The sequence below is a fragment of the Corvus brachyrhynchos genome, unplaced genomic scaffold, assembly GCF_000691975.1.
Source record: "Corvus brachyrhynchos isolate BGI_N302 unplaced genomic scaffold, ASM69197v1 scaffold864, whole genome shotgun sequence".
Taxonomy (NCBI): Eukaryota; Metazoa; Chordata; class Aves; order Passeriformes; family Corvidae; genus Corvus; species Corvus brachyrhynchos.
In genome coordinates this window covers 1,051,629-1,066,278 of record NW_008237871.1, presented here as the reverse complement: position 1 = coordinate 1,066,278, position 14,650 = coordinate 1,051,629, and the positions used below count along the sequence as shown (strand labels likewise).

Below are 14,650 nucleotides of genomic sequence, written 5' to 3'. Positions count from 1 at the left end.
TGCTCCTTCTTCCTTTCACCAGAAGCTTCTGATCCCATCAGTTGGGCTGAATGCCAAATAAATTGTACATGTGGCTGATCCCTACGTAAGGAGAAAAATTTCTGTCAAGGGTACAGAATAAGAATCCATATTTTGCTTCAAATCGAGTACTGGGTATGCTTCCAATGCAAAATTAATGACCCTAATTTAAACTGTGAGGAAAATGAGAAAGGATATGTTGGATTTGGAAGTAGACAGCTGGAGAAGAAATACAGTAGTGAAAGCAGTTTTGAAACAAAACTGAAGCAATCACAATCACTTCTGCAAATGTGGAAGCCTGAAATACTTCAGTCTACTAATTACAAATCTGGCAAATATGCCTGTACAGCTTTACCTCTATGCTGGCAGGAAATAGGAAAATAGATCATCAAGAAACCTAATTACTATTCTTCTGGACTTCCTAATGTATCAGCAGTTTAACTGTTGGTATTTTGATCACTCAGTTCTGGAAGAGCTGTTTGATTGTTCTCTCACAGACCAGAAATAACTTAAAGCTTTCTTAGTTCATTGTCCATCTGTCCACAATGTCATGTAATACTGTCTCAGAGGGCTTACTGTAAAAAACAAAAAGCCTTTTACTGTCAGGTACAAGACTGACATATTTAGGACATCAGAGAATTTATAAATAAAAAATACAGAATCAGTTGAAAATCCCCATGAGTGCATGTTTTTCATGAGGTAACAGAAAGCTTAAGTGGGCTTGTGTAAGTTCAGTTCCTGAAGCATCGTTCTTGATAGGAAAACCAATTAATAATGATTACAGCTCTGTGTATCAACCTGTAATCTTTCCTGCAATTTGTTTATATAGGTAATTGTAGTAAACAACATGTGCTTTATGTCTGCTGAGTAAGAGAAAATTGACATTTTTAAAGCAAAGCAATTTTATTATTGTTTAGCCTATGTGTCAGTTTGAAAAAAGGACATGCTGGCCTAAAATGAGCTACTGCTAAAAAAATTATTAGGATGGTTTGAGCTAAATTCCATGGTTTTTTACCTGAATGAAATACATGCAAGTAAGATAGTGCATACTGTAATTTTCAACAGTCACCTTATGCTCAGATGTAAAGAAATTTTGGGGCCAAAAGTAACAGAAGTTTTATTTTTATCAAATATTACCCGCCCTTAGGTTTAGTTCATGTAACTTAGGGTTATTTTACCAGTAAGTAAAAAAAGAGAAAAAAAATAGTGTAGTGCTAAGGTAGATGATCATCTCCTTTAAGTAATTTCTTTGAAACCATATTCTGAGCCTTATATTCATTTGCTTTGCACAGCATCCAACTGCAACATTTAGTGAATAATGCAATCACAAAGTTGCATATGCTGATAAATGGAATAATGGATGAGCTCTCTAAAAATCAGTATTCAAACACAGGAGTGACAGGGTAGAAGCTGTAAAAAAATCCCCAAAAGTTTTCTCAAGATGTTTCTTTGGCTTATTGATTACTCATTAATGTCTTCTATTCTCTTATGTAATCTAAGAAATAGCCTCTCAGGTTGGTTATTTGTAACAGTGAGTAATACCCTCTAGTGGTACACATAGGAAAAGGAGCTAGACAAAGACTTTTTTCATTGTTAAAGAGGCTAAGTAATATTTCATCTAAGTAACATAAATAACCCTGTATCGTTGTATAACATAGGGCATCACTGGTCTGTCTAGAGGTGCTAGTTAAAATGGAAAATGCACTGCAGTGAGTTAGAGATCTGTTAGTTAGAAACAGCTGGGTCTTTAATCACTTGTTTGCAGATGAAACAAATTGCCACCTGCAGTCTGGAAGGAGTGGTTCTAGTGATACTCAGGTCAGAGAGGTATGTCCTTATATCTGAAGGCTGCATTTAATTCCTACACATTAAAAGTAACTCTGTAGGCAAAAAAGGAATATTTATCAGTCTCTAATATTGCAGTGTAATAAAGACTTTATTTTCAGACTCTGTGTGCGGTTCAGAGTTCATTATCAAAAAAATATTTTCTGCAAAAGCTCATAATCAGTGTTTCCTGCAGTTACCAGGTCTTCTGTTTTATTTGTCAGCTGGCAGAGGTTCAGAGATGAAGGTGAAAACTGACAGTGCTAGAGAGTAAAGTCCAACAAATGCCCCTCTCACCAAGAAATGTTATTGAACTTATTTAAAGAAATGTGCAAATACTTTTGAATCTTTTTCCAGAAGCCCAGTCTACTAAAGCAGAGTAATCTAGGTCTGTTTTAAAATGATCTTTGCTTCCATAAACAATGTATCCCCAAGTAGGGGGAATATCTAGGAAGTTACTCCATTTCTCTGAAGTAGCACATCCATGTACACTATTTGTCATGATGTGATGACACTTGACTAGTCCCATGTCATTCTGATTGTCACTGGTTTTGCCTTTCTGCAACTCCATTATTGCTATAAGATTTAAAAGCTTTTGGTGGTTTGTCAAGATTTTCTGGGGGCACTGATTACTCCACCCTTCCAAGAGGAAGGATCTCATACTGTTCAGTATCCCACTTTAAATCAGCTTCTTACCTAATGTTAAGCAAGATGGTAGTCAGGAACCAATTATTTTAAGGCCCCATGAAGGAAGGATTTACTATGCCTTATCTTTCTCAGCTGTAGTTCCTGGCATTAGTTCAGCTACTGCAGTGTCTCAGACCAGTGTAATCTTCGATACTTCTCGTTATCTCATTATTTTTTTCTTTTGCTGTGGAAAACCAATCTCTGTTCTCTTTATCCTCTTCTAAAGCATATAATAACAGAATAAAAAAGCTGCCCATCTCCCAGGCTGGTGTAACTTTGCCAGTACTGCTGTAGGATATAATGAAACTTTCAGCCGCCACATCACTGTTAATAAAATGGAGACAGCAGTTTAAAAAGGTCTGACAAGAATTTATTAATTTATGGTTCAGAACAAATGTGTCTGACAGTGGAATGACGAGATTGCCATATTCTGTACGGAGTTTTTTCTAGAAATCTTCTTTCCACTGTGTTGACAGAACTTGCAGTATAGAAGTTCGGGAGTGGGTGTCAGTTCACAGACACCCAATTACAAGGATGGCTGCATGCCTAGATGAGATGAAGGTTCAGACTTTCTTGCTACTGTTCCTGTTTCTGTATGTTCAATCTTGCTGACAAACTAATCCAGCTGTCTGACACCTGGCACAGGAGGGTGACACTAGGTGTTACCTTCCTGTATTAAGCGGGCTAGGAAGTTTTATTACCCGAAAGAAAAGGAAAAAAGAAACCTCAAGAAGCTATTTCAAGCTAAAAGCTGGACGGAAAGAAGCTAGTCAAGCTGAGCCTTCTGTGCTTTTTTTTCTGTCCATGCTGAAGGCTGAGAAAAGCCTCCTTCAAAGTAAAAAGAACCTCTATACAACTGGGGGGAAATGGCAGTTGTGTGGTTACTTTAAAAACGCTGCTTTCTTGCAGGTGCACAGGTACTGACTGTAAGTGCATTTTGTGCAGAACACTTGCAGATGGGTAGGTATTGACTGTGAATGGCATTTTGTGCGGAACACGTACTTTTAAAACCTTTAAATACTTCTATGTGTATAAGAAAGACATATAAAATCTCTCAAGTACTTTCCACAAGCCTTAATTTCCTCATCCACTGGCAAAAAAAAAGAAAAAAAATTAAAGTTTTCTAATCTTCACTTGAGTTGTCAAATTCCTCCCAGTCTGATACGCTCATAACTTCTGATGGAAAGTCAAGATGATGCTTCATTCGGTCTGCGTGCCATTCTGAGAGCCACTTCTCTGTTTCCATTAAAATAGCCCTGGGCAACGTGAGGACACAGGCAGCCATCCCAGAAATATCATCCTCCAGCTGGGGTCCTTCCTCCCAACAGTCTCTCTCTGCATCATAAATGTGGACGTAGTCCATGCGGATTCCTCTGTTGTGAGATCTGCCTCCCAAGACATAAATCCTGTTGTCTAAGACCGCGATGCCTGGCTCTCCATGTCCTGCAGGAAGTGGACATACATTTGTCCACTGATCAGTGCTTGGCTTATAGCAGGCAACCTGAAAAACAGAAAAGAAAAGAAAAAGCCAAAACTGAACTTGTATCCTAGTGACAGAGCCTGGCCATAAGGTAAACTATTTAGGAAGGAATATCATCAGTCTTTTGACAGTGTGTTGATCATGGAGAGAGCATATGAGTGTGTAATAGAAGTACAGTGCTCAGCAGAAAGTCGTGCATAGTTGCCACATAGCTTTGAAATCACAAATACTGACCCTGCTGCTGGAGTAACAGCTGTATGTCATTCCAAAAATGTACACAAAAGTGAAAGAGAGGGGAACACGTACTAATATAAGCCCAGACATAATGCACCTGTTTGCATTAGAGAGAAAATGCTGGAACATACAAATATGACAAATCTGCTAAGCTGCCTCTGTGCCATGTGTTGGAGAGTTTTAGATTACATTGGGTACCTACTTGGCTAACTGCTTTCATTTGTAGGCACCTTCTTATCATTCAGATATGCTCTTCAGCTAGATTTAGTTCTGCCATCTCCACTGGCTCTATCAAAAGTTACTTTTTGTGCCTTCTTTTTAAGTCTCTAGCAGTTCTAGAAGCTGGAATACTGTTCAAGAGAATTCCCTCTGGACATCTCTTACCATCAGATACTGTACATTTAAATTGCATTAAACAACTGCCCTCCAACATATCCTTAACAGCTCTGCCCTGCAATTACACATTGGTAATTCAAAAATTCTCCACTTAGAAAAAATGCATGTGAGAAGACAGCATAAAATAAATTTAACTGATGTGCTACTTATTGGGCATGTGCATGCCAATGAAGTTATCCATCAAAGATGTTTTCAAATTGATAAGAATTCCAAGTGCTAGAGCTTTAATGCTTTGTGGGTGAGACAAAGTGTTGAAGACAGACAACAGTAAATAAATCATTGCAAGTTCTGCAGGTGAGTGAGGGAGAGCTGGTGCAGCAGCCATTGCTGAGCAGTTTCACTTGCATACTTAGTAGGAGAAAGACATTACATCTAAGTGCCAGCAGCCATAAGAAACCAAGAAAAGACAGGTGTGACATGGTCTCACCTGGTGAACATCCCTCCTGTAGCCCGAATCATTGTTGCTTCCCCCGATGACGTAGAGCTTTCCCAGCAGTGCAGCCATCCCGTGCCACGCCCGTCTCACTGGGCCATCTGCTAGAATGTCCCAGCGGTCAGTCCTTGGGTCATAACACTGTAGTTCCTTCAAATAGTCTTCTCCTCTCCTCCCACAGGTGATGTACATCTTCCCATCCAGCGCTGCTCCCGCATGAGCGTACACCTGCATCACCACACAAAGGGGAAAGCAAGAGCTCTGGATTGATGTATTTCTCCCAGTTTTGAAGCAGGGAATAGACATGAAGGGAGTGATATTCTTCATGAATTATGCAGAGATCAAAATCTGAAAGGATTTTCTTACGGACCATTCTAAGATATTATAATTGTGAATTTCTGAATGAAACACACTAGAATTTCTAAAACTTCCAGAACTGCAGTGTTCTCTGTCTTTATTGTTCCTTGGTTAGAAGATCATTCATACTATACTTAACTCCCTAATCTACTTGGAAGCCTTTTTATTGGTGATTTTTCTTATACAAGCAGTGTTATCAGGAATGCAAGTTATTCTACTCACTAGCACTCAATTCAGGCTTTTTATATTTTCAGCACTGACACACATTTATTATTTGTTTTGTTAATAGTTTAAAGGATTAACACAATAAAGGTGCAGGCAAAACCAACAAGAAACAGGAAAAATAAGCATTTAACTGCAAAATGTAATTTATATATATTATTTTATTTTATTGTTATTCATTTATTCTATATACAGAGTTTACTGTTTTCCATCTGAATATTAGCAAATTTAAAGTTACACCTGAGAAAAACAACTAACAAGATTAAATCAGGAATTGGGGAACTGTGGTAGTGTGTGTGGCTAATGCACTCCTTACCTCCTTCTTCAGAGGTGTCACATATTCCCAAGTGTTCGTTTTAGGGTCATACCTCTCCACTTCCCTCAGGTCTTCATGGTAATCTCGGCCTGCGACGGCATAAATATAGTTGTCCACGACACAAACACTGAGGTCAGCATGCTCTTGCTGCAGGGACTGGATCTGGAACCATCTGTTGTGTCGTGGGTCATACCTTGTAAAAGAATGGGATCAAAGAAAGTTATTCTTACAGCCACAGAACCACTGCTGGAATACCAGACAGCTCCATGGATGTGGGTTACTGCACTGTCTTTAGCTGAAATTGAGCTCATCTGTAAATGATGCGAAATTTGGCCTTGTCAGCATTTTATTATTAGCAAAGTTGTTTTATTCTATTTATAGAAGATCTATTTTAGCTGACATAATCATGCTATAAAAGCTTAGGTTTTCCATTATCTTGCACACTGCTGTCAGGTTACAGCACAATCTCTGTTTGCTCAAAGCCATTCTACAAGGTAACACATTCTAAAAATAGCACAAAGGCTGAATCTGGATCTTCAAGAACACAAGAAGAGCATAAATATGTGGTGGGTTCTTTGATTCTTTCCCCCAAATATCTACTGCTCAAAGTGAATCTCATTATTCACTTTCATATCAAACTATCTCTCTCATCTGGAAATTTTAGTTACAGAGAAAACTGGTTGAGAATTGAAACCATGCATGCTAGAAAATAAGAGCAACTCAGCTAAGACTTGTAAAAATGAGCACAATATAAAGGCAAAAGGGTTTATATCTGTTTTTGCAATGTAATGGGCATGAAAGTCTAAACCTGATCCTTCTTACTGCTCTTTTCCCTGTCACACAGTAATATAAAAGGACTCTGGAATGCTGCTATCATGCATACATTTTTGAAAACCTAATGGTAATAGCATTTTATTTAAAATCCTCTTGTATTGGGACAAAAACTATACATAAAAGGCTTCCAGAAAATGCTAGTTAGAGAACATCTAGACAACCTAGAGTTCCAGGCTCATTACTGCTTCCCACACTTTTAATACTTCCCTCCTCCAACAAGGCAGAAAGTAGCACGAGTAATACTCTTGAATGAGTAGCTGTTTCTACACTGTCAGTCTTGGTTTTGTCTCATAAGCACTGCTGGGAGCTTCCTGTTACTATGAAGCTCATTCTTGTGTTTTCTTTCAGTGAGGCTCCTGCTCAGTTCCTAATCTTTTGGCTGGCAAGTGTACTGACTGTCTACTGGTTTACTGACTCAGAATGGGCAACTAGGTGGCAATAAAATTAATAGGATTATCCTTATCTTACCTCCAACACCTTGACTCTGCTCGAAAACCACTTACATTGTTGTCTCCACCAATTAAATATACAAAATTATTGAGAACAGCAATCCCTTGGTTGGACATTCTGGGGGCTAGTGCAGCTGTAAAGTGCCTCCACTCCCCCAACAAGGGGTTCAGATACTTCGCTTGATCACTGAGAACAATGGATGGAGTAGAATGCATCCCTCCAAATCCCACTACACACTGGAACTCTGATCTCAGCTGTGTCTGGGAGCTCTGAAGCATTGGCTGAAGACATTCATTCTTGTGGTACATTAATGCATCTGCAACTGTATCTTTTAAAGGACATGGACTTAATTTGTCATGAAGCCTTTGCAGGATCTGGGGTTCCATCAGAGGAAAACGGACTGTCTCAAGTAGCTTAAGGGGCTCCATCAGGGAGACCTGATCTGTCTCCAGTTCCTCTGGAGAATAATGATAAAAAAGTGCTCCATCATAAACTTCAAACTCATAGTTAACCTCCAAACGGTTGCTGCTGAGAAGGGAGTAGACCTTCTGCAGGGGTAGCTGTCGGTACACTTGTGTCCTTGAGAAAGCTGTAAAGTTCTTCAAAATGTAGGAGTCCAGCTGCTCACTCAAATGCCTCAAGTCATAGTGGTCAGCTAGTCTGTACACGTCAAGGATGTTCTCTTCATCTACCCAGGACATGAGGAAATCACAACAGAACTTAATGACTTCTGGAATCTGCAAGAGAGAGATATTTTTCATTTCAGATACCATGTGCCCCACACTTGAGAGACAGGGGACTGAAGCCTGGGATGATGGTAAGGAAACTGTCCACAAAATGGCCGCTCTCCTCACAGTCTGATCACCACAGTCACTTGTGTCCTATTCACCTTTCTCCAGAGAAAAAGAACTCAGCGTGGGTATATAGATGAATATAATACAGCTCTTCTAACCACACTGCACTACAAGACTGAGTTTGGCTTCAGGTGCAGCAGCAATGTGTCTTCCAAGACACATGGGACACTGGGCAGCCAGGCTGTCTGCTCTGCAGTCTGCCTGGGAGCAGTCAGGAAAACAGAAGGCACGGAGGACATGGTGATGACAGTCACTCTGTGTTTGCTCTTTCAGAGCACTACAGACATTCTATATCAAAGATTGTATCTGTAACAAATATATCACTCAAGAGCACAGGAAGCCATTGGAAAAGAAAATTAATATTTAGTATTGTCTTCTGAATACAATTTGAAGTCTTATATGGCAGGAGGAACTACTGGCAAACAAAGAACTAGCTGCTGTCCAGGAGCCCCTCTGCTAACAAAGCAGTGCTAAGTGTGCAAAAACCAACCAAAACTCATAAAGTTTAAGATTTAGTACCAAAGTACCAAAGCCTTGTGCAGCAGTTAGCTGCAGGGGAAATTAGAGAAAAAAAACTTGTCTTAAAAGCACATGAACCCTGCACTTAGTGCAAACCATAGTGGCAGGATTTCCTGTAGTGACGGGGTCAGGAGAGGTCATGTGCCTGTGGACTCACTTGGGGAAGACCTTGAGCAGCACAACAATTTCTGAGCAGCAAACCCTGCTCTTCACCATAGGCCAGAGATATTCTGTTTCAGGGAAGCTTTCATAAGCAGATCAGTGAACGTGAATGCTATATAAAATACTCCTCTAGATGAAATGGTTAATGTTTTTAAGTAATGAAACCACTGGCACAAATGAGATGTACAAGTATCCATTCATTGTTCCTACCCTTCCACAGTTAGTTCCAGTGGATACAGCATCCCAGAAATCCTTAATATCATACCCATGCTCCTGCTCACCTCTTAACCCTCCCTCTAACCAGTAATCCATATTTTCTGTTTCTTTCATCATTGCTTTTGCTTCTTGTTTCTTTTTTGTCACATCTCCCAGTACCTCACCTGAAGTTGACAGGCTGCAGCTAAGGTTTCCTGTACACTGTTCACACTGAGTTCAAGCTCAGAAGTGTAAATGAAGTTCAGGATTTTACACATTGCATTGTAGGAGATGCCATGAATATGAACTTCTTCTTGTTCCATCTCTCTCAATCCTCCTGCAAACATTCCTCTGCAAAACAGACAATGGCACATGCTATGCTAGATTTGCATTGAAGCTATTTTCAGTTTGCTCATCTTATGCTGTCCTAAGAACATAAAAAATATTCAGAAAGATAAAAACCTAGCTAGACATTTTTATGTGATTACCTCTTCTCTAAGTTAAGAGTACAGGCCTTTAGGACCTAAGAAAGTAACTGTTCACTGTGCAGGAAATCAGTAGGGGCAACCTAGATGGTACAGTTTACAGGTGAAGTACTTAAATACAGACCCAGTATATATGGATGGTCAATGGTCAAAGGCAGATACTCCGGGTGTGGGGGAAGAGGAAACACAGAGGAACTTGGGACTGTTGGAATAGGGCAGTTCTTCCTTCAGTTAGAAGTTTGTCTGGATTGACTTGGGTGTTTGCTCTATGTAAACAAACTGCTAATCAAACTGACTGGGGAATGCCTGGTTTAATGGACAGCGAGTCGCCCTACAGGCACCTAACAGTGACCCACCTCCAGTGACTTTTTGTATATTATGAAATGATCACCACAACAGGCAAAGTCTTACAATGCTAAGGATATGTTAAAAGCCACTTAAAGTGCACTAAAGCAGAAGACACCAGTTCAGATAGTCTCTCGTCTTTATAAACCTCCAAGTACCACAGTGAATTTAGTGGAGGTAAGCTCAGAGTGCAGCAACAAGAGCTTTCTCTCTGTAGAGAAATAACAGAGAGATGAATAAAGCCATAGTTAGTATTTTGAAACATACTCAGCTCCATCTTATGGGTCTGATTTTAGATTCAGGAGGAGTATGCCCAGACAGAAGATTTGGATGTCACAGTTTTGAGTAACAGTCAGACACATGCTTGTTACTGAAGTGTACCTGAAGTAGTCACAGGACGCAGCCAGAAGGATGCGATGAGCCTCGATGGGTTTGTCTTCCACTACCAGAACTACATCGAAGAGGATGCTGCTGTCCCGGAGAGACACCAGGCCACTGAGCAGGGCCTGGGAGTGCTCTGCACTGCGGTAAGTGTTGCTGGTGCGCTGCTGGAGGGAGGGCTCCAGTTGAGCTTTGTGTGGCTGAGTCAGCTCCTGATCCTCCGCCATCCCAGGCAGAAATGCTCAGCCACCAGCTGTAGCAGAATGAAATCTGTGAGACAACAGAATCAGCAAAGGTTTGTGCCTTTTGCTTTACAAATGGTCCTCTGACCCCTGCCTGTCACAGAAAATAAAGCAACTCTTCAGTCAATGCAGAGACAGTTTTATACTGAACAAATTATTCCAAGTTATGATACTGAAAACAGACAGATGGACATCAGCACACCAAAGTGGCAGAATAAGGTTTTCCGAAACCAGCTATTCTGACTCCTGGGTTTTCAGACCAGTATCAGAGTACGTGTCACATGGGTATTTTTTTATTCTTGGCAAGAGTTTCACTTCCCTACCCATTACCAAAACCCCTTGTTTCTTTTGCATTTCTGCATCATCTGCAACAAAAAACAGACCAGTTTTTTGCCAAATTCCAAATTGCCTAATATTCTCAGGTAACTTTCTGCAATGTAAAGTGCACCTTCCATCTTTCCCTTAATATTTTACCACAGACTCAGAAAGCTCTCCTCTCTCCCTGTTTTTGCTTTTTCCGTTTTCTGTAGCTGAGCACATTTCCAACTGTAATTGTGCAAAATACTGTATGAAACTGCAGGTTTCAAAGTGAGTTTCTTTATTGTGGCAACTTCAAGCTAGCATGCAGAACTACTTTCCACTTCCCTGTGATTCCCTGCAGAGAGAAGGTATTTCCTCCAGAATGGGCACTGTCCAAGGCTATCCTGTACCTTTTTCTAGGGCTGCCACTGACACACTGGGAAGGTCCCCTATGTCACTTTGGGAAACACCTGTAAAAAGCTATCGGGAAGTGATTGTGTTTTATGTCTATGGTTAAGCAATCAAAATCTCATGAGTCCTCTTCTACCATCCTGTAATTTACCCTTTCCATTGTCTTTGAAGAATGCCAGAAGTTGTAGCAGTCAGAGCTTATAGACTCTATCCAGTTGCCAGAGTGCATTAAAAAAACAGCCCACATTAGCAAAAGGAAGTAAGTGAGCCGATATGGCTGCTAACACATTCATAAGATCCTCTCTTCTGTGGCCTGGGAAATAGCTTAGTGGCACAAGGGGTAGTCACAAGGGGTTAGCAGCAGTAAGGGAAGCAAAAGGAGAACAAACTCAGCAAATCCAAACAAACAGTGAAGAAATGGAACCATTGTTTAATTGTGCCAGCCATAGACAGTGAGTGCAGCACTGGAAATCTCTCCGAGTACTGCAGGTATTCTGTGTATGGGCAGCGAGGATGGAGCTACCCACATGACACCAAGAAATATGAAAATGTTTATTGTTCTGCCTGAGGAAGTTAGCCTACACTGTCCAAAACAAAAGGAAGGTGGTGTTGCATGGTGAATGGGATGGAAAAAGCCCTGAGAAAGTGTATTAATGTTTGTCTGCTCTTTGCCAGCAAAACCAAGACAGCAGCTCAGAAGAGGAGCTCTGACAAGACAGCCTTCTGGGGAGCACTCAGGTCGATTATAGAGGGAAAACTATCCATCATCAGCTGAAGAGATGAGTAATGGGTTATTTTTCATGAAAGGTTGATGCTTTTCCTAGAAATCAAATGAAAGCAGACAAAACATTACTGTATCATTGCATTTGCTCCTGGGGTATACAAAGAGAGATGGATTGAGGCAAGGGAAATAATATAGTAAGAAAGGCAAATGAAACAGTGAGTGTTACATGATGTTGATCACAATTTTCCCACTTCACTAAAAGGAAATAAATGCAGCAAAACTGAAGTCGGGTGACATATGGTCCAAATGAGGAAGTGATTAACTCTGTTAATGTGGTTTAATGTGGTTAAAGCTCCAAACAGGTTACATCTTTTCCTCAGAGAGCTGTATCAAAGGAAGTCTCTATGGAAGTAAAATCACTGTATCAAAAAGCAGAAGTAAGAGCAACAAATTAACTATTTTCTGAATCCAAAGACATTTCATGAGTAAGGGAAACAACATGACCCTTGATACAATCTTATAGTGTATCACATAGTGCAGTCATTGGTGGAAGACAGGCCAAGGCGAGATAAGTGAGAGATAATAAAACTACACAGGTAACTGAAGCCCTGTAACAAGTGTTAGCAAAGAAATGTATTGTAGGAGAAGCAGGTTACAGAGAGAGAGATACATGCAGGGTAGAGTGGAAAACCCATATAATCATGCAAGCCTTTATTCATTTAATTTAAATTAATGTGACTGTAGATAGTTACTGTTCAGAATACATTCTCTATCCAAGTAATCTTAAAAAGTAACAGAAAGGGGATGAAGCTTTCAGTAGGTAAAGAAGGGATCTGATCTTACAAATGTGGTAACTGGAACCAGGAAGATTAAATGGTATTATGAAAGAGAGTAAATAAAAATAAATTAAAAGGATAAATCATTCAGTGATTCTGTAGCCAGTATAAGCATTAGTATCTGAACAGTTCTCAGTGACAAGTGGGGGCTCTTGGAGATCTGCAGGGAGTTTATCTCACAGTTAGAGTAGAAATAGACTTGAATTATGCCACAACTATTATCAGGATCTTAACAAACCAGCTCTTCTATGACCACCCAGTGTGGTCAAAAAGAGATGCTGGGAGTGCAGCTGAACCATCTGTGAACCACAGCTGATTTTTGGCTAGTTAACAGCTGAACCTACAGATACTTTGCTATGCTCTGCTTTCTGAATTCCAGCAGTCCTGACCTCTTGTTCTCAACTTCTGCCCCTGGGTTGTACCTCAGCTGTCACTGGTGAGCTGGAGTGTCCCTCAGGGTGGTCACTCATGCATGTACATCATTCTAATGAATGGCTCCCAGCCTATAAAATTAAAGGTGAACATTTGTGGTATTAGTCTATAAAGTCTAACTGACTTACGTGGTTAAGTCTTCCTTGAGCCAAAAGCCAAGAAAAGCCTCTTAACTCCTGCCTAGGTAGTTTTAGGAGGTGATAGAAAAGAGGTATAAGCCCAAGAAGGGTAGAGGACCACCGAGTGGCTGTGGGGGATGTGGTCAGCTGAGTGTGCTCAGCTTTGTGACAGCTGCACCAGGAGCAGCTGGGGTCGGGTGGGCAGGAAGGTCCAAAGAGTGGCTGCTGAGGCAGGGTCAGTGGGGCTGTGTTGTGGGCTCCTCTGAAAGAAAAGTGGGATGGATTTGGCATTTGAGTTTTCTGGACTAAATACAGTGTGTTTGGTAAGCTGATTGATCATTCTGTGTATTTCTTTGGGTTTTGTTCTAAATGCTGATTACAAAATCGCTGAGAAGGGATATTGCTATTAGCACAGCACCCTGCTTCTCAAACTGTGCAGTCTAACTGACCTGTGTGCTTTGTGCCTTTGTTGCTGTCTAAATATCTTTTCTGTTAATTCTTTATTAAAAAAAAACCAATCAACCCAGAGTTGCCTAAGCGTAGTGTATGCAGGACAGTCCTAGATGGAGAGAGAGAACAGGTTTGTTCCCTCTATCCTGAGCTTCTCTACTGTCAGCTTCTTGCTTGTAGGATGTTCCTGAGGCCTCTGCTTTCTTAGTTCTGTTACTGTGAAAACAGCTCTGTGACTGAGACAAGTTCTTAGAAATTTGAGTACTATGTTTTCTTTCCCTTCTCTTCTTGAGCAAGTTTATCAGTACTGGTCAGCTGTTAGCAGTGGGCTTCAGTGGCTAAGTACTACAGAACTAACCCTGCAGATGGAAAACATGAAGTGGAAAAGATGAGGAATTCTTTGAGTTCACTGGGCTTCTTTAACAGTACCAACGATAAAAGTATTGTCTCATGTGCTGTGTGATTGTCTTGTATTCAAATTCCACATCTACAACACCTGCAGACTACTGGCGTGAAAAAAAGCAGAAGTCTTAGGCTTCTGATTATTCAACTGAAAGAACTCATTAACTACCCATGAAAAGAGTCGTGGTAATTTTTTAAAACAAAATCCCCTCTCTGATCAACAACAGAATACTTGCTTTCACAATACAGGTATGTGGCTTATGACTGAGGAAGTCGGCACTGAGACAGGAGGAATTTAGGGAATGGACTGTAGTTTGATCAGTGGCAAAATGGTATGCTGGTTTGCTCTTGTGCTCACTGAAAATCCTTATCCTCTTAAGAACACAAGGTCTAGGAATGGAGTAGCTCAACTACAAGCAGAGGGGAAGGGAAAAGTTAAAGGCATGGCAAAATAGATGTGGCAGAGGAGAATGCAGTGTCTGTGCTAACTGCATTTTTCAACAGAGATCAATTGTTCACAACATGGTGTTCCTGTGCTGTCA

The 14,650-nt window shown here is 40.5% G+C and overlaps 1 protein-coding gene across 1 annotated transcript; it reads right to left on the bottom strand.

Moving 5' to 3' along the window:
* Positions 1 to 1,935: 1,935 nt before the first annotated feature.
* KLHL22 (kelch like family member 22) lies at positions 1,936 to 10,488 on the bottom strand. Its single transcript, XM_008632100.2, has 6 exons — positions 10,193 to 10,488; positions 9,167 to 9,332; positions 7,270 to 7,988; positions 5,968 to 6,160; positions 5,067 to 5,300; positions 1,936 to 4,030 (listed from the first exon to the last, which is right to left on the bottom strand). The coding sequence occupies exons 1-6, from the start codon at positions 10,417 to 10,419 to the stop codon at positions 3,653 to 3,655; spliced, it is 1,917 nt and encodes a 638-aa protein (XP_008630322.1). The 5' UTR covers positions 10,420 to 10,488; the 3' UTR covers positions 1,936 to 3,652.
* Positions 10,489 to 14,650: the final 4,162 nt, after the last annotated feature.